The sequence below is a fragment of the Zea mays genome, chromosome 5, assembly GCF_902167145.1.
Source record: "Zea mays cultivar B73 chromosome 5, Zm-B73-REFERENCE-NAM-5.0, whole genome shotgun sequence".
Classification (NCBI taxonomy): Eukaryota; Viridiplantae; Streptophyta; class Magnoliopsida; order Poales; family Poaceae; genus Zea; species Zea mays.
Window position 1 is genome coordinate 176013397 of NC_050100.1, and position 23755 is coordinate 176037151.

Sequence of the window (23755 nt, forward strand, 5' to 3'; positions counted from 1 at the left end):
TTGGTCTTTTTATTGGCTGAGTGTGAACCTTTTTCACCTGTATAATCTATACACTTGGGCAAACTAGTTAGTCCAAAGATTTGTGTTGGGCAATTCAACCACCAAAATTATTTAGGAACTAGGTGAAAGCCTAATTCCCTTTCAATAACCATGTGACCATTTACCAGGTGCACGCCACCAACTGAAGTGCCTTTTTAATTTCTATCCTTCGTCTATCTCCAGCAAATCACATATTATATCTCATATCTCATTCTCTATTTCAAACTCCACCTTACAAATAATGTCATCTACAGTTCCGGATCTCTTATTTTCCACTATCCATTGGAAACAGTCTTGCCACCTTTATACTCACACATGGAAACAAACTTGCAATTGTTAACTTACCAGGATAATAGTTTAATAACTGTATTTAGTTAGGCATTTTATATTTGGTTGCATATAATATAAAAGCAGTTGTGCATCCTCGCATTCGCTACCTATAGAAGAACATAGGCGTGCACGCGGAAGTTCTAATATAAAAATTTGGTTTATATTTTTCTTCAATGCATCCTCACATTCATTACCTATAGAAGAACATACGCGCGTGGGCCGCGCGGAAGTTACTAGTAAAGATTCGTCCTCTACATATACTTCGTCTCCAGCAATTCCTTAACTACAATACCGATGTACACTATAACTATGTTAATTAACACATATTTACCATTTTTTTGAAATTTTAAAAATTCATACAATGTTTGTAGTATCATATCATGATACTTAATTAGAGTTAACAACATGTTAATTAATATATATAAAGGGAGCATAACGCTCTCAAAGATTCCTATCTCTCTTTCTATATATATATATAGGGGGAGCTACAGGGGAGCTGTTCTTCTTGAAGCTTCCCCTATGCACAGTTGAGGAAGCTTTTCGATAAGATGTTGGCAAGACCCTTATAGTCAAAGTTAAAAAGTTTGACTGAAGACAATTGTAACGAACTAATTGTAGCCGTTTTGGACAGGCAGTTTAGGTAGCCATTGTGGGTTGAATATTGCCACGTCAATAAGAATTAGATTAAATGAAGAATGAAATATGCTCTCCTAATGAAGAGCTTGATGACACGATTTTGTGGGAAAATCCGTTTAATGCCACCCCTTAACTTGACCATCTAGAAAATACTACTCACTAGTAAGACATCTAGGAAACGCTAGTCGCTAATGCAATTCTTCTCGCATTATAATACCTTGTCTATTTTGCTCTTGTTTCATTTTGTTTCTAATCTAAAATTAACTTAAAAATGACAAATGTTTGTAATTTGAAATTATGATATTAAAAACCATCAATACCAAAAAAAAAATCAGTAAAGTGTCCAGGAGACTGATGTGTATGGTGTAATCGGGAAAAAAAGCTTTGGCCGTGGTAAAAAAATAGAAAAATGTATTCGCAAGTAGAATCCAAAAAGATAGATTTTGTTGTGTAGAAAACTCGTATCCCGGGTCTTTGTTCCATATCATTTTAAGTTAATCTTAGATTAAAAACTAAAAAAGAAACCAAACCAACTATACAAGGTGCTATATATAATGCGAGAAGAATTACATTAGCGAGGGGGCGTTTCCTAGATGTCTTACTATGGAGGGGTATTTTCTAGATGGTCAAGTTAATAAGTGGGACTGAACGAATTTTCCCCAATTTTGCGGACTAACACATGGCTTGAATGCTGCATCTAAATAACCAAGAGGAATAGATAAAACAGATGGAGATGAAATAAATTTCTTTTAACAGTAGTTTCACACGTTATTTTTTTCTCCAATACCTTGAAAACGGATCGACATAGTTCGTGGTGGCGATGAAACTAGTTCCATCTATTTCGTAAAAAATATATAGTGGCATTTCATAAATAAAAGAATCTACGTAGCACACTAACTAATGCCGTTTGGTCTGCTTATCCACAGTATATATCCAGTGCTGTCATACGTGTTATATATTTTTACTAGAAACGTGCCCGTACGATGTCACGGAACACAAATTGCGACCCTCCAAAGGATTTAGGGCCCTAGCGACGGGCGGCGTGAGTACAATAGTGACGGCAAAATCTGTGATTAAACATCATCTATTGTTGTGAGTATAAATGTAAACTTAGTCTGTTTACCTATCGAAACAATGCTATGTCAGTCCATACTAAAACTCGCAGAAATCACATGAAAGAATTTATACAACATAAGTTTGCTAGATACCAAAATATATTTTCATATGACTGATGAAAACTAGGGCTGGACGAAATGCTCGTGGCTCGCTGGCTCGCTCGGTTCATGGTCAGCTCGGCTCAACTCGGATCGGCTCGTTTGAATTTTGTCACGAGCTGAGCTGACATCTTAGCTCGGTTCATTAACGAGCCAGCTCGTTTCGTTAACGAGCCAGCTCGCGAGCTAAACGAGCTACCATATTCCAGTAAAACGAAACTATATACATATCATTTACAGAATAATTGATGAACATTGTTGGGGGCCTTCGTCCTCCGAAGGTCCTCAAAAACATGATTTGACAATGTTTTCCGAGTGGATTATGTGAACAGGTATTTTCGGATCCAGAATTATGAATATGGAGCACGGCCAGGACGAAGCCTGAACCAGACGAAGGTCGAGTGTAGCCGAAGCTGTGCGCAGGGAAGCTTCGGCGCGATGGCAGAAGGGGGAACCGACTTAAAGATGAAAAGACTTCGGGGGCCTCGACAGATTTCCATAAGCCGTTAACAAATGTAATGGACATGGATGTAATTTTACGTGGGCTGCGTCCCGCGTCTATAAATAGATGAACAGTACTCCCGTACTGTTCACGCTGACTTGGCATTTGCTTTTGGCATCACGCTCGTACTTTTCACCTTCTCTCAGGACCGAAGGTACATTTGTAATTTGGAATCATTTCTGTTTTTCCATGTTAATAAAATAGAAATGATTCTATGGTGATGCTTATATCATATTTCATGCTCTATGTGAGTCCTTCGTCATTACTTGTTATGTTTACGAAGGTATGTCTCTCATGACCTTCGTCCGAGACTCATTATTTCCCGAAGGAACATAATGCTTCGAAGGACGAAGGATTTTAACACTTAACACTTTTTATGTTGCCTTGTTCTTAACTCTTAGCACTTGAGAACAAGTCCCCAACATTGGCGCCCACCTCCGGTGAACTCACTTCCACTTCAAGTCTTCGTGAACACCTTCGGAAGCTATAGACCTTCGCTATGGCGCCGAAGAAAGCTTCAGCGGCTGGGGCTGCAGCACTACAACCGCTGGACCACAACCAGGAGACCGTCTCTCTTCGGGAGGCCAGAAGCCAGAAGAGAAAAGCTGTTAGCCCGACGCTTGAGGAAGAAGAGCTAGACCAAGAAATCAGAGAGATGGAGATGCTACATCAACAAGTGCAGAGGAAGAAGGAGAAGGTGGCCCGCCTAGCTGAGTTGCAAAGGCAAATTGACGAAGCTTCTGAGGAAGTTCGCCATCTCACTCACGATGAGCAGAACAGAAGGCCTCATCAGAAAGACCTCCATCAGGAGGGCTTCGTCAACGAAGACGACTGGTATGATAATTTCCATCAGGGAAATTTTGTTTTTGATGATGCTTCTCCTCTGTCTGCTGAGCTGCAGGCTACACCTTGGCCTCCATCCTATAAGCCACCCCAGCTCCCCATGTTTGACGGCCACTCCGACCCGAAGCAATTCTTGATGAGCTACGAAGCAACAGTGTCTTCGTACGGGGGCAACGCTGCAATCATGGCGAAGTCTTTCGTCATGGCCGTCAGGAATGTTGCTCAGACCTGGTATTCCTCCCTTCGGCCAGGAACAATCACTTCATGGCAGAAGCTGAAGGATATGTTACTGACCAGCTTTCAAGGATTTCAAACGAAGCCGGTTACAGCTCAAGCCCTCTTCCAGTGTATTCAGGATCACGAAGAATACCTTCAGGCGTATGTCCGAAGGTTCTTACGATTGAGGGCGCAGGCACCAACGGTGCCCAATGAAATCGTTATCGAAGCCATGATCAAGGGGCTCCGTCCTGGACCTGCAGCTCAATACTTTGCTCGGAAGCCTCCTCAGACCTTGGAGAAATTGCTCCAAAAGATGGATGAGTACATTCGTGCTGACAATGACTTTCGCCAAAGAAGGGAGGAGGCCTTCAGATTTTCTGAGATGACCAGGGGCTTCGGAGGAAGATACTACCCGAGGCATGTCCGTTCCATTCACAACACTCAGAATGATGATAAGGGGAGTCAGCAAAACAGGCCGCAGTGCTCCTCACAGGCTTCGGGGCAACAACAAACTTTCTTTCGGCCACCAGCTCCAAGAGGCAGAGGCGCCAGGGGCTTCGGCGGAAGATTCGGAGATCAGCCAAGGAGACTGTTTTGCCTATTCTGTGGAGAGGGCAAGGGCCACACCACTAGGACGTGCCATGTTACAATCCAGAAGCAAAAGGAACTAGCCGAAGCTGCATCTCAACAAGCTCAGTCGAAGCAGGTTATGCATACTGCTTCGTTTCATCCGCCTTATGTCCCACAATACATAGACAACCACCCTGCGGCTTCTGTAGCTTCGGCAAGTCAACCTCAAGCTTCCTGGCAGCAGCTTCCGCCTCCACCTCCATTGCAGCAAGGTCAACAGCCAGAAGGGAGTCAATACGCTCCACATCAGAGGGACTTCAGAGAACAGTCCGAAGCTCGCACAGTCAACAGCACTGTGCCAGAGTCGAAGCACATTTATTGACATATCCTACCTTTGATAGCAGTCTTTTTCTATTCAGTTTTATTTTCTGTGAAGCAAAAAACATTGATAGTTTTCATGTAATAATTTCGTTGTTTCCCACGAGGAAAATCTATTTGCTCCACAGGCCCAAGTTGCTGAAGCCTAAAACTTTTTCCGTTACCAAGGAGGACCTTCGGATTAAAAATCCTTCGGAGTAACAGAAAGTCGTTCTAAGGAACGCAGAGTAAGTTTATGAAGTCACAAAAAGCCGTTCCAAAGGGAGCGCAGTGTAAGTTTTCTGCTCAGAAGTCGTTCCTAAAGGAATGCAGAGCCTACAGCGAAAAGTCAACGCTGATACCGCCTAAGTAAAAGGCGAAGAAGCTCCTAAGGGAGGCTTACAGCGAAAAGTCAACGCTGATACCGCCTAAGTAAAAGGCGAAGAAGCTCCTAAGGGAGGCTTACAGCGAAAAGTCAACGCTGATACCGTCTAAGTAAAAGACGAAGAAGCTCCAAAGACGTTCCCAAGGGAATGCAGAGCTTACGAATATATTTTATGTGTATCTCCGGAACAAATGTCACATGCATAACATAACATCATCACATCATTTTGCATAGCATAAGCATCATACATCATATTGCATTTGGCAAGAGAAGGAGATACTCTCAACCTTCGAAAGGATGCTTTGAGATTGTACAGCTTCGGAATACAGCTTCGGAATACAGCTTCGGAGAATATTTTTACGAAACATGGGCGAGCTTTATCAGATCAATATCGAAGTTGTATAGCTTCGGAGTATAGCTTCGAAGAATGTTTTGACGAAGCATGGATGTGATTCATCAGAATAATTTTAACGGAGAATGCCTTCTTCACGAAGCATGAAAAGAAGGGAAGGTGTTTTTTCGCCAAAGGCTCAAAAATGGTATGTATTTAATGTTTCATGCATCGTAAAGAATTCAATAATGAAAGGAGATTTGTATATTACATTCAAATGTACAAAGTGTTACATAGATTACACTTTAAATGATTTTTCCAAATAGCATCTAATCTTCTCTCAATACTTCTTCGGCGGCCTCATTTAGAAATTGGTCAACAACCTTGTCCAAGATAGTTTCGGCCATTTGTTTAATTTCTTCGTCGACATTTGATCCGGCAGTTTCTGAGGGAAGAGAACATTTCTTCTTTACTTTTGCAAACCTTGAGCAAAGTTTGGAATAAAAATTACAACACAATAAGAGCGACTAATTGGTACCTAATTGCCTTTCGGGCTCTGTACTCCTTTCGGCAGCTTCTGCCACTTTTCTGGCGTCATGAATGCCTTTTTCGCTCCTTTGGATGATCTCTTGCGCCATTCCTCGGCCGCCGTCGTTCCAGATATCAGTAAAAAATTTGCCACCAACCACGCTTGCTTCGGCCGAGGGGTCCTTGACGTCTTCGGAAGATAAGGTAGCTTCGGATTGAGCTAAAAATTTTACATGCCCGCAACCTTTCTTCTCTAAGACAGAAGCAATTCCTCTGGCGCCCGAAAAAGCGCATATGTCGCCACGACTGTTCAGAATCTCTTCGAAGGCCTCTGCTTCGTGGATAATCCATTCCAGCGGACCTTCGGGATTGCCTCGAGAGAAATTCTCTTCGCTGGAAAAGGCGCCTACGCTGGCGAAGCTGGATTTAATTTTATTCACACATTCTACAGATTTGACATAGCATTTCCCCTGAGATGTGCGAAGCTCCTTAACTTTTGATTCCAATTTGCTGACCATAAAATCACTAAGTTCTCGTTTCGTTTCCTCAAGCGCGCGCTCCTCTTTAGCTCTAGCCAGCTGTTTCTGAAGATCTTTAATCTCGCGTTTTTGAGCTTCGGCCTGGGCCTTTGAAGCAGCTTCGTCTTTCTTCACTTTATCTACCAGTGTAAGCAGAATTTTATCTTTTTCCAAAGCTTCGTTTCTCAGTCTGATAACTTCGGAGCATAAATTATTAAACGCAATTTCATAGCTTTCATCTTCGGCGCTCTTTTGGGATCTTAGTGCGTTGCTTAGGATCAGGCCCTATACGAAAAAGAATTCATATAAGAAAAAAGGAATGAGTTGCGTAAAAATAAGGGGATTTTTCAAGTGTTTAATTCCTATACCTTCAGGCTGTTGTACGCAAGACTGTCTGCGAGATCTTCTTTCGTCATGGCGCTTAATCCAGATTCAAGCTTCGGGAAACCAATACTTCTGGCCATTTCTCGGCAGACAGATAGCTCTTTGTTGTCAGGCAGGCAGTATAAGAAGTCATCTTCATTCGTTCCATTGAATATTACTGCCCCCTTCGGATATTTTAGTTCCTTTGCATAATGGATGGCTTCATGAGTTTCTTCTTCAGATAGCTTCTTCCCCGAAGCATGTCGTATCATGTAATCACGCATGCTGGCAGGTGCTTCGGGGATGGCGGTGTCAGTTTCTTCAACTAATACTGGTTCTGGAATTTTTATTGCTTCGGCTTCAAAAGGTTGCTCCTTGTAGGGCTCTGAAGGCCCAGCTTCAGCTTCAGCTTGTTGAGCCGAAGCTTCAGTAGAAGCTTCAGCAATTTCAACACTTTTTTTTGGAATTGTGCTTGAAGACTTAATTGTCTCCAAGACGTCTAGTACATTTACCATTCTTTTCCTTTTTGGGGTCACTGATGGCCCCCTTTGGTTTTTTGCTGTTTCAATATTTACTGCAGGACTCAAAACTTCTAATGTTTTTTCCTTAGTCGGCTTTTTCGCTTCTTCCATTTTTTCTGTGGATGGTGCTTCGGCCATCTCTGCAGTTTCTGGCAGCAAGGTTGGCTGTTCAGCTTCGGTGGCCGAAGAAGCTTCTCCGGTGAACTCAGGCACCGAAGCTGGTTCAATATAGCGTGGCCGGTGTGTGAGGACTTTTATCCTCTTTCTCTTTGATTCTGGCTCGCTAGGAGCAGTTGCAGCTTCCTCTTCTGCAGAGGTTGTGTTCTTTCTTTTCTGCCCTCGAGTGGGATAACGATAGTCAGGGTAGACAAACCCAATGGCATCGAATACCCGATTCAGTCTCTTCTTTTTTCGGCCTCCGAAGGCTGCTGACATTGCATTATCTTCAGCCTTCGAGTAGGTCCCGAGTAGCTCATCACTTAAATTGTCAATGCTTTTCAACCACTCATCATCTGGCTCAATAAATTTATCTCCAAATTTGAAGGTGTACTTCAGTCTCACAAGCTCACCTTCGTCGGCCTCTTTCATGGTTTCTTGTGGCATTTCCCATTTCTCAGCAAGCGGCCACACCCTGAAGGCGATATGTTCTTGTACTAAGTCCCTTGTTCCTATAAAAGAGCAGACAACGCCGAAGGCTCTTTGGCACTCTTCGGCGGCTTCGTTCATTTCAACCTTCGGCCTCCGAAGGCCGAAGCTTTGCCAAATAGGACGCATAATTATACCTTTGATGTCTTCTCGTGCTGATAAGTCATTCTTCACATAAAACCATTCTGTCATCCAATCCCCGGGCCATCTCTTCCGAAAGGTTGGTACGGGACAGCTTGCCCCGGACCGAGAAACGAAGCTGTAGCAGCCAAAGTTGTTATGGTACTGTTCTTTGCCCCAAGGCTTTGTTTCATATAATAATTCATGAACATTACAGAAGCTTCTTGCGTCAGGCTTCAGACCTTGGCTCCTCGCGGCCCACACGAAGATATTTAGCTTTATAATTGCCTCGGGAGTAAGTTGATGAAGATAGACTTCGAAGATTTTCAACACCTCCACGACGAAGCTGCTCAAGGGGAATCGCAGTCCAGCTTTCAAAAAGCTTCGGTACACCACAACTTCATTTTCTTCAGGGTGTGGACAAGTTTTTTCCCCTTCGTCCGCCCTCACAATGGACAGATCCCGGAAATACCTTCCTCTCATATTAACAAGATGATTCTCTTTGATAGTTGATTTACCATAAACTGAATGGCTTGGTCGCCAGGGGCGATCTTCGGAGTCTTCGCCACCGCTGTCCATATCATAACTTTCACTGTCACCAGTATCTTCAGACAGCCCCTCCAGAATTTCCTTGGTAATCTTTTCTGTGTTGGACTTCGACATCGCTATAAGAAACCCTAGGTTCTTCTCTTCATCAAGACTCAGCTTCATCTCAGCAGCAGCCTTCTTAGCAGCTTCAGACATCTTCGGAAGCACTAAAAAACTGTTTTTAAAAGCCGAAGCTTCAAAGCTAAAAACTTAGCAGATCACAGTGCACAAGAGCTAAAAAATGAATGAGCAGGAGTGGTTGGCCAGAAAGCGTGCGAAATAAGTTTGCGGCATGGCCGTATTTATACGCTTGATGCGTTGAAAGTTGAAAGACCCCACTTGTCATTGAATGTTGCTATTCTAGCAAAGGGAAGGTGTTTTTTCGGACCTTCGGCTCAAGGCCTTCGTCCATATCGCAATCTGAATTTATTATTTACAAATTAATATTGCGAGGGGCTACTGTTGGGGGCCTTCGTCCTCCGAAGGTCCTCAAAAACATGATTTGACAATGTTTTCCGAGTGGATTATGTGAACAGGTATTTTCGGATCCAGAATTATGAATATGGAGCACGGCCAGGACGAAGCCTGAACCAGACGAAGGTCGAGTGTAGCCGAAGCTGTGCGCAGGGAAGCTTCGGCGCGATGGCAGAAGGGGGAACCGACTTAAAGATGAAAAGACTTCGGGGGCCTCGACAGATTTCCATAAGCCGTTAACAAATGTAATGGACATGGATGTAATTTTACGTGGGCTGCGTCCCGCGTCTATAAATAGATGAACAGTACTCCCGTACTGTTCACGCTGACTTGGCATTTGCTTTTGGCATCACGCTCGTACTTTTCACCTTCTCTCAGGACCGAAGGTACATTTGTAATTTGGAATCATTTCTGTTTTTCCATGTTAATAAAATAGAAATGATTCTATGGTGATGCTTATATCATATTTCATGCTCTATGTGAGTCCTTCGTCATTACTTGTTATGTTTACGAAGGTATGTCTCTCATGACCTTCGTCCGAGACTCATTATTTCCCGAAGGAACATAATGCTTCGAAGGACGAAGGATTTTAACACTTAACACTTTTTATGTTGCCTTGTTCTTAACTCTTAGCACTTGAGAACAAGTCCCCAACAAACATGTTATATATATGTGAGGTGTCTATGACCTATGAATTAAACTAATAATTAATGAACTATGTCTATGTGTTAATTTGGTCTATGCAAATATAATTATGGGTTAAACTGATGAACATGTATGTGAATTGTGAATTAATGAGTGATGAATTGTGCTAATTTGGTGTTATATTGACGTGGTTTGTGAAACTATGAGTATAATTAATATTTTCTATTGTTAAATTAGTTTGAAATTAACTAAAAAATAATTATTATGTACATTTTATTTTTTTTCTTCTCTGGCTCGCGAGCTAAACGAGCCAGCTCGAGCTCGTAAACGAGCCGAGCCGAGCTGACTCTGTGGCTCGTTAGCTTAACGAGCCGAGCCGAGCTGGCTCGTTATCCAACCCTAATGAAAACTGGAGAACGTTGCCTAAAACCTACAATCTAGAACATTCAGAACCTCGAAGAGCAACCTAAGATTGTGATGAAGAGAAAGAAGCCTCAACTGTCAGGATGAGTTGGAAGAAGCATGAGCTAGGAGTCCTTCACCGCCCGGCCATGGTCGCCGAGGCCGACGCCCCCTCCATCGGCGATATGATCTTTGGCACCGAAATCCCGCCTGAGGGGATGCTTTATAAATTTGTCTCACACTCTAGTTGTTTAGTTTTTTGTTGTGTAATGGTTTTTTAATTAATCTAATTAATATTTAAACACCCGACGTGACACAAATTTTAGTCAGCATAACCCAACAACTCAGTAAATCCACTTTCCAAGCGCTGACAGCAGCGAACGAGACATCCATGCTTGAACTCACGGCACCATAGGAATCTGAAACACTTATACTGGAGTAGTACACACAATACTCCATCCATAGGCTGGCTCCACTGATTTTAGGTCGTGCAGAGCTCGCGCGAGAAACCGACGCGGCCATTGGCGACGTCGAACAGCACGCGGTGGTTCTGCTGCTGCATGCTGGCCAGCACGTTGAGCACAGCGTCGACGCCGTCCGATGGTCCCGCAGCCATGGCCAGGCACGCGATGCCGTCCGAGGAGCTTCGGATGACCACGTTCTCCTCCGGCAGCGTCACCGACACCCGCCCATCGAACGAGAAGGTGACGGTCGGCACAGAGATGGTCACGTTGTAGCACGTGTCGAAGCCACCAAGGGGGCCTGTCACCGGCGCTCGCACCCTGCTCCGGAACACGTCACGCACGGCGGCGTACACGGGCGCGGACAGCCGCGTGAACATCGTCCCGGCGTCGACGATGGTGCCGCGGCCGCTGGCCGGGTCGAACGCGAGGGCCGACGCGGGTACCAACATGGGCCTGCCGCCGACGTGGATCCCGACCATGTTGACGTAGTAGAGGGAAGGGCGGTGCGGGTTGGACAGCAGCGGCGTCATCTTGATCCTCTTCGGCTGGCCGGCGGGGCCGAGCCGGAGCGTGCTGGAGAAGTTGGAGGACTTGTAGCTCGGCAGGCAGTAGGAGAAGACGAAGCCATACACGTCCTTATTCTGCGACGGGAACGAGAGCGGCCCGCAGCCGAATCCCACGAGCCCCTGCGGCGGTACGGAGCCGCCCGTGACGACGCGGAGGCACCCGAACGTGTAGGCCGCGACGACGTCCACGTCGTCGTGGAGGGCCAGCGCGTCCTGCCCGAGCAGGGCCTAGAACGTGGACACCGCGTACGACAGGTTGAACGCGCACGACGAGCCCGAGCCCCCTGGGCACGACGAAGCGGGAGCCTGTGAGCACTGCGGCGCCCCGCAGCGCACGGGGCGGTACGTGGACGATCGCGTTGGGTCGAACGACGACGCCCGGGCGCAGCCCGCGCTGGCGGCGCACGGCACCCACGCGGCATCGTTGCTGGGGTCGATGGCCACGAGGAGCGCCTGCGCCGGCGTGCCGAGGCGCGAACGGGCCACGTAGCTGGGGATGTTGAGGAGCTGCCGGCCCGAGGCGATCGACACGAAGGACCGGAGCGGGAGCGAGGCGAGGCAATCAGACGGTTGAGACAGAGGCGGGGTTGATCTGGCAATTGGACGGTCGAGATGGAGGGGGCATGGTTGTGCCTAGTCTACACTATTGCCTTAAGGATTAGTAGAGATGTGTATATCACAAATACAAAGACTAAGAAGTGAACTTCTTTGTACGTCAAAAGCTCCATGTTAAGGTTAGCATGATCTGAACAAAAGAAACGATGCTTAATATATATATATATAGAGATTAGGGAAAATATATCGAGACGTATCCAATAACATCTCGCAGATACAATCTCAGAGGGTGATCAGGGTAATATAGGTCCATATCTGAAATACTTACATTAGGATGGAAGTAAGCATAAATCATTCCAATAATACATATGTATCGATCGAGGCCAGATCGGAAATGCCACTCATGTAGCAGGGGTAAGTGTGCCTTGGATGGTGATGGATCTTTATAGTCTGAATAGAAAATAATTAAGGTTGGTCCTGAACTCCTAAGCATGACTGGTAGGGAGAATGTCATACAAAACTACATCAATAACTTACCTAACAGAAACGTAAAGGGGCCCCACAATAATTCAAATACCCCAGGGATTTCCCATATCAAAATTACAGACAAGAAGCAGCAAGCAATCTTAATAGCCATGATTGATGGTACCTCATTGCATTTGTTAAATAGACCAAGTGATCCATATACCATAAGAGTAAATAGTGTGTGCATTGGGCATATATAATAGAGCATGAGATCATTGTCAAGGACAATGCAACAGAATGCCACAAAGAAATTTAACCTCCACATCATCTGCATGGAAAGTATAGTTATTGGTCTAGTGCTTAAAAGGCGGTAACAAGAAATACAGGAGACTAAACTCATTAGGACATAGCAGAAAATAAGACTGATGAGGTAGCATAGGCACCTGCGCAAATCTTGCAATACTAAAATCTTTCTTGATATAGTAATAGGAGAAATTCCCAAATCCAGTCATCCAGACATAGCAAGCAATGAACACACGGATTGCATTGTATATCTCAGAAGCAGCAAAATAATGGTACACTCTTGCAAATTGGCCTCCAGGTAAGATATCAGCTTCAGAAGACGCCTTCCAAAAGGGGTCATTCTCTCCAAGTGTTCCTGATCCTGATCATCAGAACTTCTGAAAGTATCATGATCACTGCTGTATTCAACCAATAGTGCATCAAGTGTCTCACTGTAAACAACTAGCAACCTCAAATAGTTACATAGCGTGTCATTGGGTGGATTTCTCCAGCTGTCATCGCCCTCCTTGAGGTCTCCTGCTGTAACATCTTCCCAAACTCAAATAGGTTACCCCACATGGCATCCCCAAGCCTATCAAGAATGGCTTGCACGTCACTGATCACGCCATCCCTAGAACATCGTCCTATGCACAAGTCCTTCATTTCAGGGATCACCTCTGCAAGTGCCTCATACATGTCAAGGACCCAAGGGACCTTCTCTGGCGAGCGGGGGCACACCGCCACAGCACCCCCAAAGCTAAGAATCTGCATAATGCATCCTTTGGTGGACTCAAGGAAGCACACATACATAAGTTCATCAGACGCATCGAGCACCTGGTCACAGAGGCGACGCTCACCAGCCAGCAGCACGCGCACGACCGTCTTGACCCCATGCACCCACTTCTTCATCTTTTTGTTGAGCAGCTTCCACTCGATGTGTTGCACATCGTCGATGCTGAGGCGCTCGACGCCAAGCACGGAGAGGTACTCGTCGAGCAGGTCACGGCGGATCCCGCGCGCGCCATCCGTTGGGCGATGGCGCGCAGGTCTTCGACGGCCTCGGGGCGCACGGGATCAAACACCTGGTCCTCAAAAGGATTAGATCCGAGGGAGGCGCCGCGCGCGGTCTCCGGGCCGGCGGGGGTGGCGTCGAGGCTATGCGGCGTGACGGCGTCGAAGTCGGGGCAGGTGTCGAGGTCGTCCATGGACTCGAGCGAGAGGCGGCGGAGCGAGAAGAAGAGGCTCGTGAGGTCGATGGGGACGGCGTGGCGGACCATGAGGTGGCGCAGCTCCTCCTCGAGGCGCACCATGGCGAGCTGGACGGCGACGCCGGCCCGCGTGCCGCCGGGGCCGCCGCGCGCGAGGTTTTCGATGGCGACATCCAAAGCGGTGAGGTACTGCGCGATGTCGTCTTCGAGAGCTAAATTCTAGGAACTGCAAGCAGCTGTAACACGAAAGCTGCACGCTCTCCAACAAATCATCCATCCCCGCTCTGCACCAGAGATACCTGTTGATGAGCACAAGCATGGCTGCCTCATGGATGGAGCCCCTCCTCTTGTGCCTGCGCTCGGCGAGTCGCTGATGCAGGGTCGGACAGCGACGGGCGGGGTGGCCGGCCGCGACCTGCTTTTGCTCGGTCGCTGATCAAACTGTGGCTCTCCTCTCCTGCTGTCGGCCGAGGATTCCTTATTTCGGCTCTCAGCTAGCAGCTGGCTCGCGCTCCTCGGCAGACATAGAGAAGATGCTATGCCACACTCTCCAACAGAGATGGTGGCTGGACGCTGTTGTTTTTCCCCAACGGAGGGCATGGCCGCGCGAGATGGAGGCGAACACGGGGGCTGTTGCGCGCAATGGCGGCGGGGGTTGGGGCAGGACGCGGGGGCTGCTGCGCGCAATGGTGGCGGGGTTGGGGCGGGACGCGGTGGCCGCTGCGCGCGTGGCCGGGTGCCCGTGGCGACGGGTGCGGCTGCGGGAGCGAGAGGACGCAATCGGACGGTTTCAGATGGAGGCGGGTTGGAAATCGGACGGTTGGGATGGGGGCGGGGTATGGTTGTGCTAGTCTACACTATTGCATTAAGGATTAGTAGAGATATACTACGTGTCAGTACAACTTAAATATTGTCGAAGCGCGCGCGCGTGCTGCCTGCCTGCGTGGGGAAATCAGTCTTCCAAGAAGAGGGATGGCGTCGGTCAACCATTATTACTAGGGATCGTTTCTTAATTAGATTAGAGACCGTTTCGTCTCGATCGTAGTCCTAATAATTAGGTCGGAAGTTGCCGCAACACAGCTAGAGCAGCAGGGGCCAGGTTCCCTCCGTGTTGTCGTTAACAGCTACGCGCGCGCGTACGTATGCACAACACACACAGCGTTCTTAGAAAGGTCAAGAACGTTTTTTTTTTATAAAATTTCCTCCTTTAGGACTAGCGCTAGACGCGTAGGAGGAGGAGGGCACGTTCTCTTGTACACGTGTGCTGGTGATGTGCCCTCTACTCCAATCAAAAGCTAGCTAGCTCTCAAAACGTACCATTTGGTCTCTGCTGCATCCCGTTTTCGTTGCAGCTAGGCAAGGTAGGACACGTACACGGCAGTCCAAGTCATGTTAGCTGTTGGACCTCGACGCAACGCAACGCAACGCAACTCAACTCAACCTTATATTCCACGGAGGTGAGGTAGCTACCTGCACAACCGTATCAATCTTGCATGCGCACGCGACACGCTCCACCACCTAATGAACAGGGGGGAAAAGAAAATAAGGTTACTTTTGGTGGTCTCTCTAACCTTCAATCAATCTCGTCACGACGTATACCTAACGGTTCAGTCAGGGTCAATTGAACATTATTCGGTTCCTCCTCTTGTTTCAATCGTCCTAGCTAAGGCAGGAGGAGTAGTAGACTAGCAGTAGTGTAAAAGGTTTGGTTGAGTTTACCTGAATCCCTTGGCCACAAAGTTAGTACTACTAGCTAAGCCTGACGACCGCATGCATGCATGCAGCAGGTCGCGCAGAGAATTTTGCTTCAGGTGCAACCAAACACGAGCACACACACGCCCGGCCGGCCCCCGATGCATCATCGGTTGGGTTTGGTGAACTTCTCTCAAGCTAGCATGCACATGCACATGCACACCCTCTCTCTGCTGCGGTATTTGTGTATGCATGGTAGCTAGCCAATCCACGTTGCAACCGCAGCAAAAAGAAAAGGCGCCCATCGTCCATGTGTCTCCTTCAATTTCACCCCCTGCACCAACAAACGCAGGCTCGATCTCTCACCAGCTGCTAGCTGCTCCATTCATCTATCGACGTGCATCCTTGTCAAACAGACCAGAGACCTGTGAGAGCAGGCCTTATTGTGTGATGAGTTGCGCGCCTACCATGCATATACTCTATACCCTTTTCTTTGCACATAACACAAGTAAGGTCGCATGCAGTCGCAGGCGAAGCAAAGATGGATGATTTGATGCGCCCACTCGATCTGAATATCTATCTGATCAGCGGCATGCATGGTCACTGAGGAGGATGTCATGCATGTGTATATGCATGGAAAACATAGTACCCCTGTGTGTGAAAGGGACCGGGTCTCGATCGCCTGTCCTAGGCTCCTAGCTAGCTCTGCTGCTTGTGCTTGAACTTGTCAACCAAGTGTCATCCTAGCTAGCTAGTTCGGTCTTCTTCTCACCTGCCCCGATGCTTAGCTACCTATTATAAGTTGCTTCTTCCAGTGCTTTGCTTTGGTTGCAACGCTAGCTCTCTCATGCATTTTGTCCTCTCAGGTCTCTCTTCCCCTGCTGCTTGGTGCCACTTGGGAGACTCCTGTGTTGCAAGCATATATATATACATCACAACAGCTGAACTCGATCTCTCTCTCTCATATACATACAAGGGTTGATCATATCCACATATATAGCTATAGCTTGCCGGAGGATCAAGGGACCATATATATACATACATACAGTCAGTCTACTGATCGTCGACGACGATCGACAAAGCTCGCCTTCTCTTGCCTTTCCTGCTGCTTGTTGCTGCACAAGATCATCAGGCGACACCGAGGATTTTGTTCATCTCAGCTAGCTAGCTAGCTACACCTCCTCTTGGCGCATCAAGATGAGGGGCTTCGTCGCTTGCGCCGTTGCAGAGAAACGCCACCGCTTGGACAGGACATTATTGTGAGTTCATGCATGCATGCATGCATATTCCCTCCCTCTCTATAGCTCCTCCACGTTCTTTAATTTCTGTCGATCGTACGTAATAATGAATCCTCTCCGAGATGAACACCATGCATGCATGCTACTCAGCTAGCTGCAAGTCGTTTTGATTCCAGATTAAACTCTTTCCGTATCATCGGTAAATATATTGTCCAGGAAAAAAAAGAATCGATTTCACCTCATCGAATTATTCCTAGCTGCTGGTGACTTCTTTTGAAAGCACTAGTAATTAACTTTCAATGTTGCCCCTAGCTAGTTGTGGGTGGACCACCCAGATTTTGTGAATTTTATATATTGTTTAGCCAAGAGATACCAGCATCTTGGTTTTTAAGAAAATGAGAATCAAATTTTCTACAAACTGAGACATAAACTGACATGTTTGCAACCATCTCAATTTTTATAAACTAGTTTCTTAGAAACTGGGTGAGGCCCCTAGGTAGTCTTTTCAATGTTGCCCATGATAACCTAATTTTCTAATACTAACATCTTATTAGGCGAGCTAACCCAGACTAGCAGTTAGTTTTTTTTATGATAATAATATATGTACATCCACGTAGCGACCGAGTGACTTTCGTGGTTGGCTCACCTGCTCTGACCAAGCAATGGATCCGGTGCAAGCTGCAGCGAACAAATAACGCCCGGTGGTGAAGAATTGGTTCGGGGGGGTGAAGAAAAAGTCTCTGGCAGCGAACAAGTCTGCGTGCTTCGTTCTCTTCATGCCAAGTGACAAGCGAGAACAGGCTGAATAGAATAGAATAGAATAGAATATGCGGGGTCGGGGAGGACAGATAGAGGGCGACAGCGACACGCATGAGAACGGAACACCCGATGCATGCATGCTTGGAGATGAAGAAGTAGTCGTCAGAGCGATAACGAAAAGGCGAGTCTAGACGACCCAGCTCTAGAGCATGGACCATGGAGTCCAGGCTGATGGAGATTATCAGTCAACGATAACGATGAGAAATCGACGCTCTGATGACGTTTGGCAGTTGACAGATACAAGTGGTGATATATCCTGGACCGTTGGGGGGAAGAAGGGGGGGGGGGGGGGGGGGGGGGGGTATGTGGCTAACTGTTCTTCATGACTTAACTGCTGGAGTAGGTGGAGAGAGAATTCCTCCATGGCTAACCACGACTTCCTCAGGTCTTCAGTTAGAAAAATCAAATGCAATTTAACGAGGATCATCAGGATTTGGTCACTGCGACCATGTATGTATGTTAAAAGTCATATACGTCAACAAACAAAGCAGTACAAAATTAAAAACTGCATCGCAAGCTTTCCATTCACACTGTAATGGGAAGTTAAAAGGCATACTCCCTCCATTTCGTTTTAGTTGTCGCTGGATAGTTAAAAATTCAACTATCCAGCGATAACTAAAAAGAAATAGAGAAAGTATATATGTTAACATATTACAGAGCAGTATATAAAACAGCATGCTCACAGGTCGTCTTTAAAAGAAGAAGTTACACTTTGTAACGAGATGCAATTTTGGCTGTATATTGTTCAGTTCATCTTGCCACTGAACGTTACTGGCAGTAACTATACATAATACGGATTTTGTTGTGTGTTGTTGAGTTGAATCCAGTAGCGGTTTGAGCAAGAAGGACTGCATCGGGAGGTACTACGCCAAGGATGCCACCAAGTACAGGCCGTTCAGCGCGCTGCTGCCCGAGGGGGGCTGGAGCGGCAAGGTGCTGTACGTCAAGCTCGTGCTCGTCCTCCTCATGTGCGGCTCCTTCATGGGCCTCCTCAACTCGCCGTCCATCCACCTCGCCGACGAACGCCACCACCACGCGCAGTGAGCACAAAAAACCTTGTCGCGTACTCTGGTCTTATCTACGCGCGGTCGCTAACAAACGACAATTAATAAAAGATTAAAACCTGATGACGACGCTGGAAAAACGTCAGGACTGCAGAGGCGTGGAATGCGAGCTGGACGTCGCACCCCGACGCGGCGAACTCCGGGTACGCGTCGAGCCTGAGGATCGACTGGTCGCAGGTCCAGACAGCGGCGAAGCAGGTCGCTCCGCCGGCGGGCGGCGGCGCCACGCGTGTGGCGCTGCTCAACTTCGACGACGGCGAGGTCCAGGAGTGGAAGGCGCGGATGCCGCACACGGACGCCTCCACGGTGCGCCTGGACCACGTCGGGAGCGACGTCACCTGGGACCACCTGTACCCGGAGTGGATCGACGAGGAGGAGCACTACGGCGCGCCGGCGTGCCCGGACCTGCCGGAGCCTAAGGTGGCCAAGGAGGAGGAGGCGTACGACGTCGTCGCGGTCAAGCTGCCTTGCGGGCGCGCGGCGAGCTGGTCCAAGGACGTGGCGCGCCTGCACCTGCAGCTGGCCGCGGCGCGTCTCGCGGCCGCGCGCGCGCCCCGCGGCGGCGGCGGGCAGGCGGCGCACGTGCTCGTGGTCAGCCGGTGCTTCCCGACGCCCAACCTGTTCAGGTGCCGGGACGAGGTGGCGCGCCACGGCGACGTGTGGCTGTACAGGCCGGACGTGGGCGACCTCACCCGGAAGCTGGAGCTCCCCGTGGGGTCCTGCAAGCTGGCCATGCCATCCAAAGCGCTAGGCGAACATTACGCGTCGGCGGCGCCGCAGCGCGAGGCGTACGCCACGATCCTCCACTCGGAGCAGCTGTACGCGTGCGGCGCCGTCACGGCGGCGCGGAGCATCCGGATGGCGGGGTCCGGGCGGGACATGGTGGCCCTGGTGGACGAGACGATCAGCGCGCGGCACCGCGCCGCCCTGGAGGCGGCCGGGTGGAAGGTGCGGACGATCCGGCGCATCCGCAACCCGCGGGCGTCGCGGGACGCGTACAACGAGTGGAACTACAGCAAGTTCTGGCTCTGGACGCTCACGGAGTACGACCGGGTCATCTTCCTGGACGCCGACCTGCTGGTGCAGCGCCCCATGGAGCCTCTGTTCGCGATGCCCGAGGTGAGCGCCACGGGGAACCACGGCGCCTACTTCAACTCGGGCGTCATGGTCGTGGAGCCCTGCAACTGCACGTTCCGCCTGCTGGCGGACCACGTCGGCGACATCGATTCGTACAACGGCGGCGACCAGGGGTACCTCAACGAGGTGTTCTCGTGGTGGCACCGCCTGCCGTCGCACGCCAACTACATGAAGCACTTCTGGGAGGGGGACACGGAGGAGCGCGCCGCGGCCAAGCGCCGCGTGCTGGCGGCCGACCCGCCCATCGCGCTCGCCGTGCACTTCGTCGGCCTCAAACCCTGGTTCTGCTTCCGGGACTACGACTGCAACTGGAACGTGCCGGCGCTGCGCCAGTTCGCCAGCGACGAGGCGCACGCGCGCTGGTGGAAGGTGCACGACGCCATGCCGCGGCGCCTCCAGGGGTTCTGCCTGCTGGACGAGCGGCAGAAGGCGCTGCTGTGGTGGGACGTCGCGCGGGCGAGGGAGGCCAACTTCTCCGACGCCCACTGGAGCGTCCGGATCGCCGACCCACGCCGGAGTATCTGCGCCGGCGGCGACGCCGAGGCCTGCCGCGAGAGGGAGATCGCCGGCCGCCGGGTGGAAGGGAACCGGATCACCACGTCGTACGCCAAGCTAATTGACAATTTCTGAATTCAGACGGCAGTAATAGCGTCATATTCATCCCGGCCGTCGGCGGCTGGTCATCCAACGGCGCGTCACGCGTGCTCGTGCCTAGCGAGAAGCTTTCGAATTTTGGTGCTATCCACCATCCACATCCATGGCCATCAGTATTGACCTAAGATGGTAGAGTGAGATGATGTTAGCGTAAAAAACAGAAACTACACACTAATATATCTATGAGATAGTACGATTCACATGAGTTGCGACCGCATACACACAAATAAATATTACACTTTATTCCCGTCAAAAAGGTCTAGAAAGTTATGTGTTAAAAAGGAGCTCAATCCCCCTTTTTATAACTCGTTCTCCTTTATCAAGAGGGGTGTTTATCAAGAGGGGTGTTACTGTATAAAAAAGCTATGGTCCGTGCGGCTTCGTGTTATGTTGGCTTAGGTGTTTTTTCACTATACATCTACAGGGTAACACACTAACACCCACTACACCAAAATGCTTAACTTTCTAGGGCCTAAAACGTAGGAAGTTAGAGCTAAACTTTCGGAAGTTATCAAAACCGTCGGAAGTTAGCTAACACCGTCGGAAGTTAGCCCGTCGGAACATTTTGGTCGGAAGTTAGGGTAACTTCCGAGGGCCTCTCGAAAGTTAGGGTAACTTCCTAGAGCCAAGATGGTCTCTCGGAAGTTAATGGATAACTTCCTAGAGGGCGGCGCCCTCTCGGAAGTTAAGGGTTAACGCCGTCCGGTCCAGAACTCACGCCGTAGGAAAATAACTTCTGGCCGTTTTGGCGGCCTCTAGGAAGGTAGCAGTCTAACTTCCTATCGTTTCACTATTGCTCTAGGAAGTCAGCAGCCTAACGTCCTACCGTTTACTATTCCTCTAGGAAGTTAAATTGACCAGCACTAAAAATGCAATTTATTTTTGGCAATTCACCACATTGCATACATAACAAATATATTTAACAACCACAATACACAACATGTCACATATAACATGTCACATACATAATAACAACATTTCAGCAATATCATCGCATACATAAAGTCACAAAGTTATAGACATAACAATCCATAAAATGTCTCACAAGTCAAATCCACCTCGACATAACAATTCACAATAGTCTCACAAGACACAAAAGTTTCAAGTCTCACAAAACACATTGAATGGAAGCCCACTACTGTCGATCAACATCAGGAAATAACGAAGAGTGATGCTCGCTACCTCCACTGGCGAAGAGCGCATTGACAAAGTCTAAGCTGTCATCTTGTTGCTGCGCCGACAAGGTAGCTGGAAGAGTCTCATATACCTATACAATGACATTCATGGAGTTACACCGTAATATAACAAGTAAATTATGATAAATTTGCAAGGAAAATGTATGGGAGGTGGAGGTGGGGGGACCATCGGTACCTGTATCCCTTGGGCTTGTGCTAGTTGCTACCAAATTGCCGAACACATTAATGTCAATGTTTTAAATCAATACATAACTTAAAATGAAAGATCTTTTTGAACTTACTTGTATCAGTGCTTGCTGTTGTTGAAACTGAGTAGCATAGTATTCTTGTTGCGCAGCATGTTGCCTCAAGTATTCCTCCTGAACCCTTTGCCGCTCCTAATGTTGCCTAAGCTCTTCTCATAGTCGCTCAACTTCTGCAGTATACTGAGTAGAGCGACAGGAGCTATGAGCAGCAGACCTCGACGAACCTCCCCTCTGAACCATCACCTGGCTTGAGTCGATGACGTTATCGAACATCGAGTACCTTCAAACAAGTAACATCACGATAGATTCAAAATAAATCTATTATACTTGAACCGATGAAACAAGATAAGGTATGTAGAGTCCACACCTTCCATGGGGGTTTCCACCACTTGCATACACAGCTTGAGGATCAATAGGTGCGGTCCTCCAGTCATAGTCCGATCCGTGCTGACTAGACATCACCTCACCATATGCAGCCTCCATACAAAAGAACAATGCAATCTTACATCACTGGGCACATACAAAAATTCATATGAACAAAATCTACCAAGCATTTCAAAACACTCACCAGACGATCTGTTGCCTTTTGGCTACACAACACATCTAGGTTTGCAGGATCTGGTCCTCTGTCCCCCTCAGGTATATTTGAACATCACTGGGCACTATACCTCTGCTAGCTTCCTGTACGTACATTTGACAAACATTATAATAAAAATTGACACCAAGTCATATACAATCAACAAAAAATGAAATAAATTGCACTTACCATTCGTTTTGCCAAACGAAAGTGATCATCACCTCCATACTTGTGATACGACTCGGTTCCACGATTGGAACTTTGTCGTATAGACTTTGCCTTGAAATTATCCAAAGCCCAATAACAGCATAAGGCACGCCAAGCAGCATCATTGGTGGCTATCCATGGAATCGAATGCTACAGAAACACAATTCATTTACAAGTAACTGTAACATATACAAGGAACGGAATTTTTTCCAACATAAGCAAAAACATCAATTACCTGAAGAAAATCTTGCTCAGTCATAGAAAGTCCATAGTGTGACGCCTCGCTCTTACTGGCTGCACGTCGTACTTCACTACTCAACATAGCTTGATTAATCACCTGGATTCGAACATAGTACATCATATCCGCAACAACATCTGCTGCGTTCCAATGGAACACAGAGTATGCATGCTCGGTATGAGTATCTCCATCAGGCAACTTATAATGTTTCTGAAAAAAACATAGTCAAGAATCCATAATATGAATCAATCATTGAGCTGATAACTTGGCAAGAAGATAGATAAACATACCCAGAAGTCGTGCCAAACTACGCCTTGCACATTCCCATGTTGCGCGTTAACCGCAAGGCCGTATTGATCCCATCTTGTGACAGGGACCTCAATACCATCCTCAATCACCAATCCAGGCCATCTCATACGACATATATTGCCCAACACTTTATTTACTTGCCTTACACGATCTTTGCTGGTGAAACTACTATCCACCCAAGCCCTAACAACACAAGCACAATTGTGAAATTCAAAAAATAATTGTTTATCCTTAATGTGTAAGACATAAGAACAAAGCAAAGATGCTCTTACCCATCTCCAGTCGGTATTATCTCAACCTTGTTAACTGGTTCTTTAGGAGGGGGACCCAACTAGTCTTCCGCGGCTTCTAGACCCATGAAGACCCTCCAACTCCCCCGCTTCCAAAACCTCCTCCTGAAACACTAGCTTCCCCTTCCCTTGACCCACTAGCTCCCCAACTCCCGGCCCTCCATCTCCTGGCCACCCACTTGCATCATTGGGCCATTCACCCCACCCTGGCCACCCACTTTTTGAGATCAACGATCAAGGGTTGCATCATCACATTCAGCCCTTTCCCAGGATGGTCTGGACCAAGAATAATTAGGGAAAGAAACATGTAATCATATTT

General features: G+C 47.8%; 1 protein-coding gene and 2 pseudogenes across 4 annotated transcripts; 1 reads left to right on the forward strand and 2 right to left on the reverse strand.

Annotated features, from left to right (window-relative positions):
* Nucleotides 1-10711: 10711 nt before the first annotated feature.
* LOC103628694 (aspartyl protease AED3-like) lies at nucleotides 10712-11988 on the reverse strand (annotated as a pseudogene).
* A 738-nt stretch (nucleotides 11989-12726) lies between these two features.
* LOC103628693 (exocyst complex component EXO70B1-like) lies at nucleotides 12727-14370 on the reverse strand (annotated as a pseudogene).
* Nucleotides 14371-15606: 1236 nt separating this feature from the next.
* On the forward strand, nucleotides 15607-20621 carry LOC103627281 (UDP-glucuronate:xylan alpha-glucuronosyltransferase 1). 4 transcript variants are annotated; one of them, XM_020538565.3, is made up of 3 exons: nucleotides 15607-16721; nucleotides 18347-18559; nucleotides 18678-20621. In XM_020538565.3, the coding sequence occupies exons 2-3, from the start codon at nucleotides 18394-18396 to the stop codon at nucleotides 20348-20350; spliced, it is 1839 nt and encodes a 612-aa protein (XP_020394154.1). In that variant the 5' UTR covers nucleotides 15607-16721; nucleotides 18347-18393; the 3' UTR covers nucleotides 20351-20621. The 4 variants fall into 4 exon arrangements, with proteins under 4 accessions (XP_020394154.1, XP_020394152.1, XP_008645791.2 ...); XM_020538563.3 differs by having other exon boundaries at nucleotides 15613-16721; nucleotides 18350-18559; nucleotides 18670-20621; XM_008647569.4 differs by having other exon boundaries at nucleotides 15620-16721; nucleotides 18670-20621.
* The last annotated feature ends 3134 nt before the right edge of the window (nucleotides 20622-23755 follow it).

Excerpts from the sequence above, each read along its gene's own strand:
- LOC103627281 (XM_008647569.4), top strand. The coding sequence starts at position 16,660 with ATGAGGGGCTTCGTCGCTTGCGCCGTTGCAGAGAAACGCCACCGCTTG. Across the intron at positions 16,722-18,346 it reads CGCTTGGACAGGACATTATT|TAGCGGTTTGAGCAAGAAGG; the intron begins GTGAGTTCATGC and ends AGTTGAATCCAG. Across the intron at positions 18,560-18,669 it reads GAACGCCACCACCACGCGCA|GACTGCAGAGGCGTGGAATG; the intron begins GTGAGCACAAAA and ends GAAAAACGTCAG.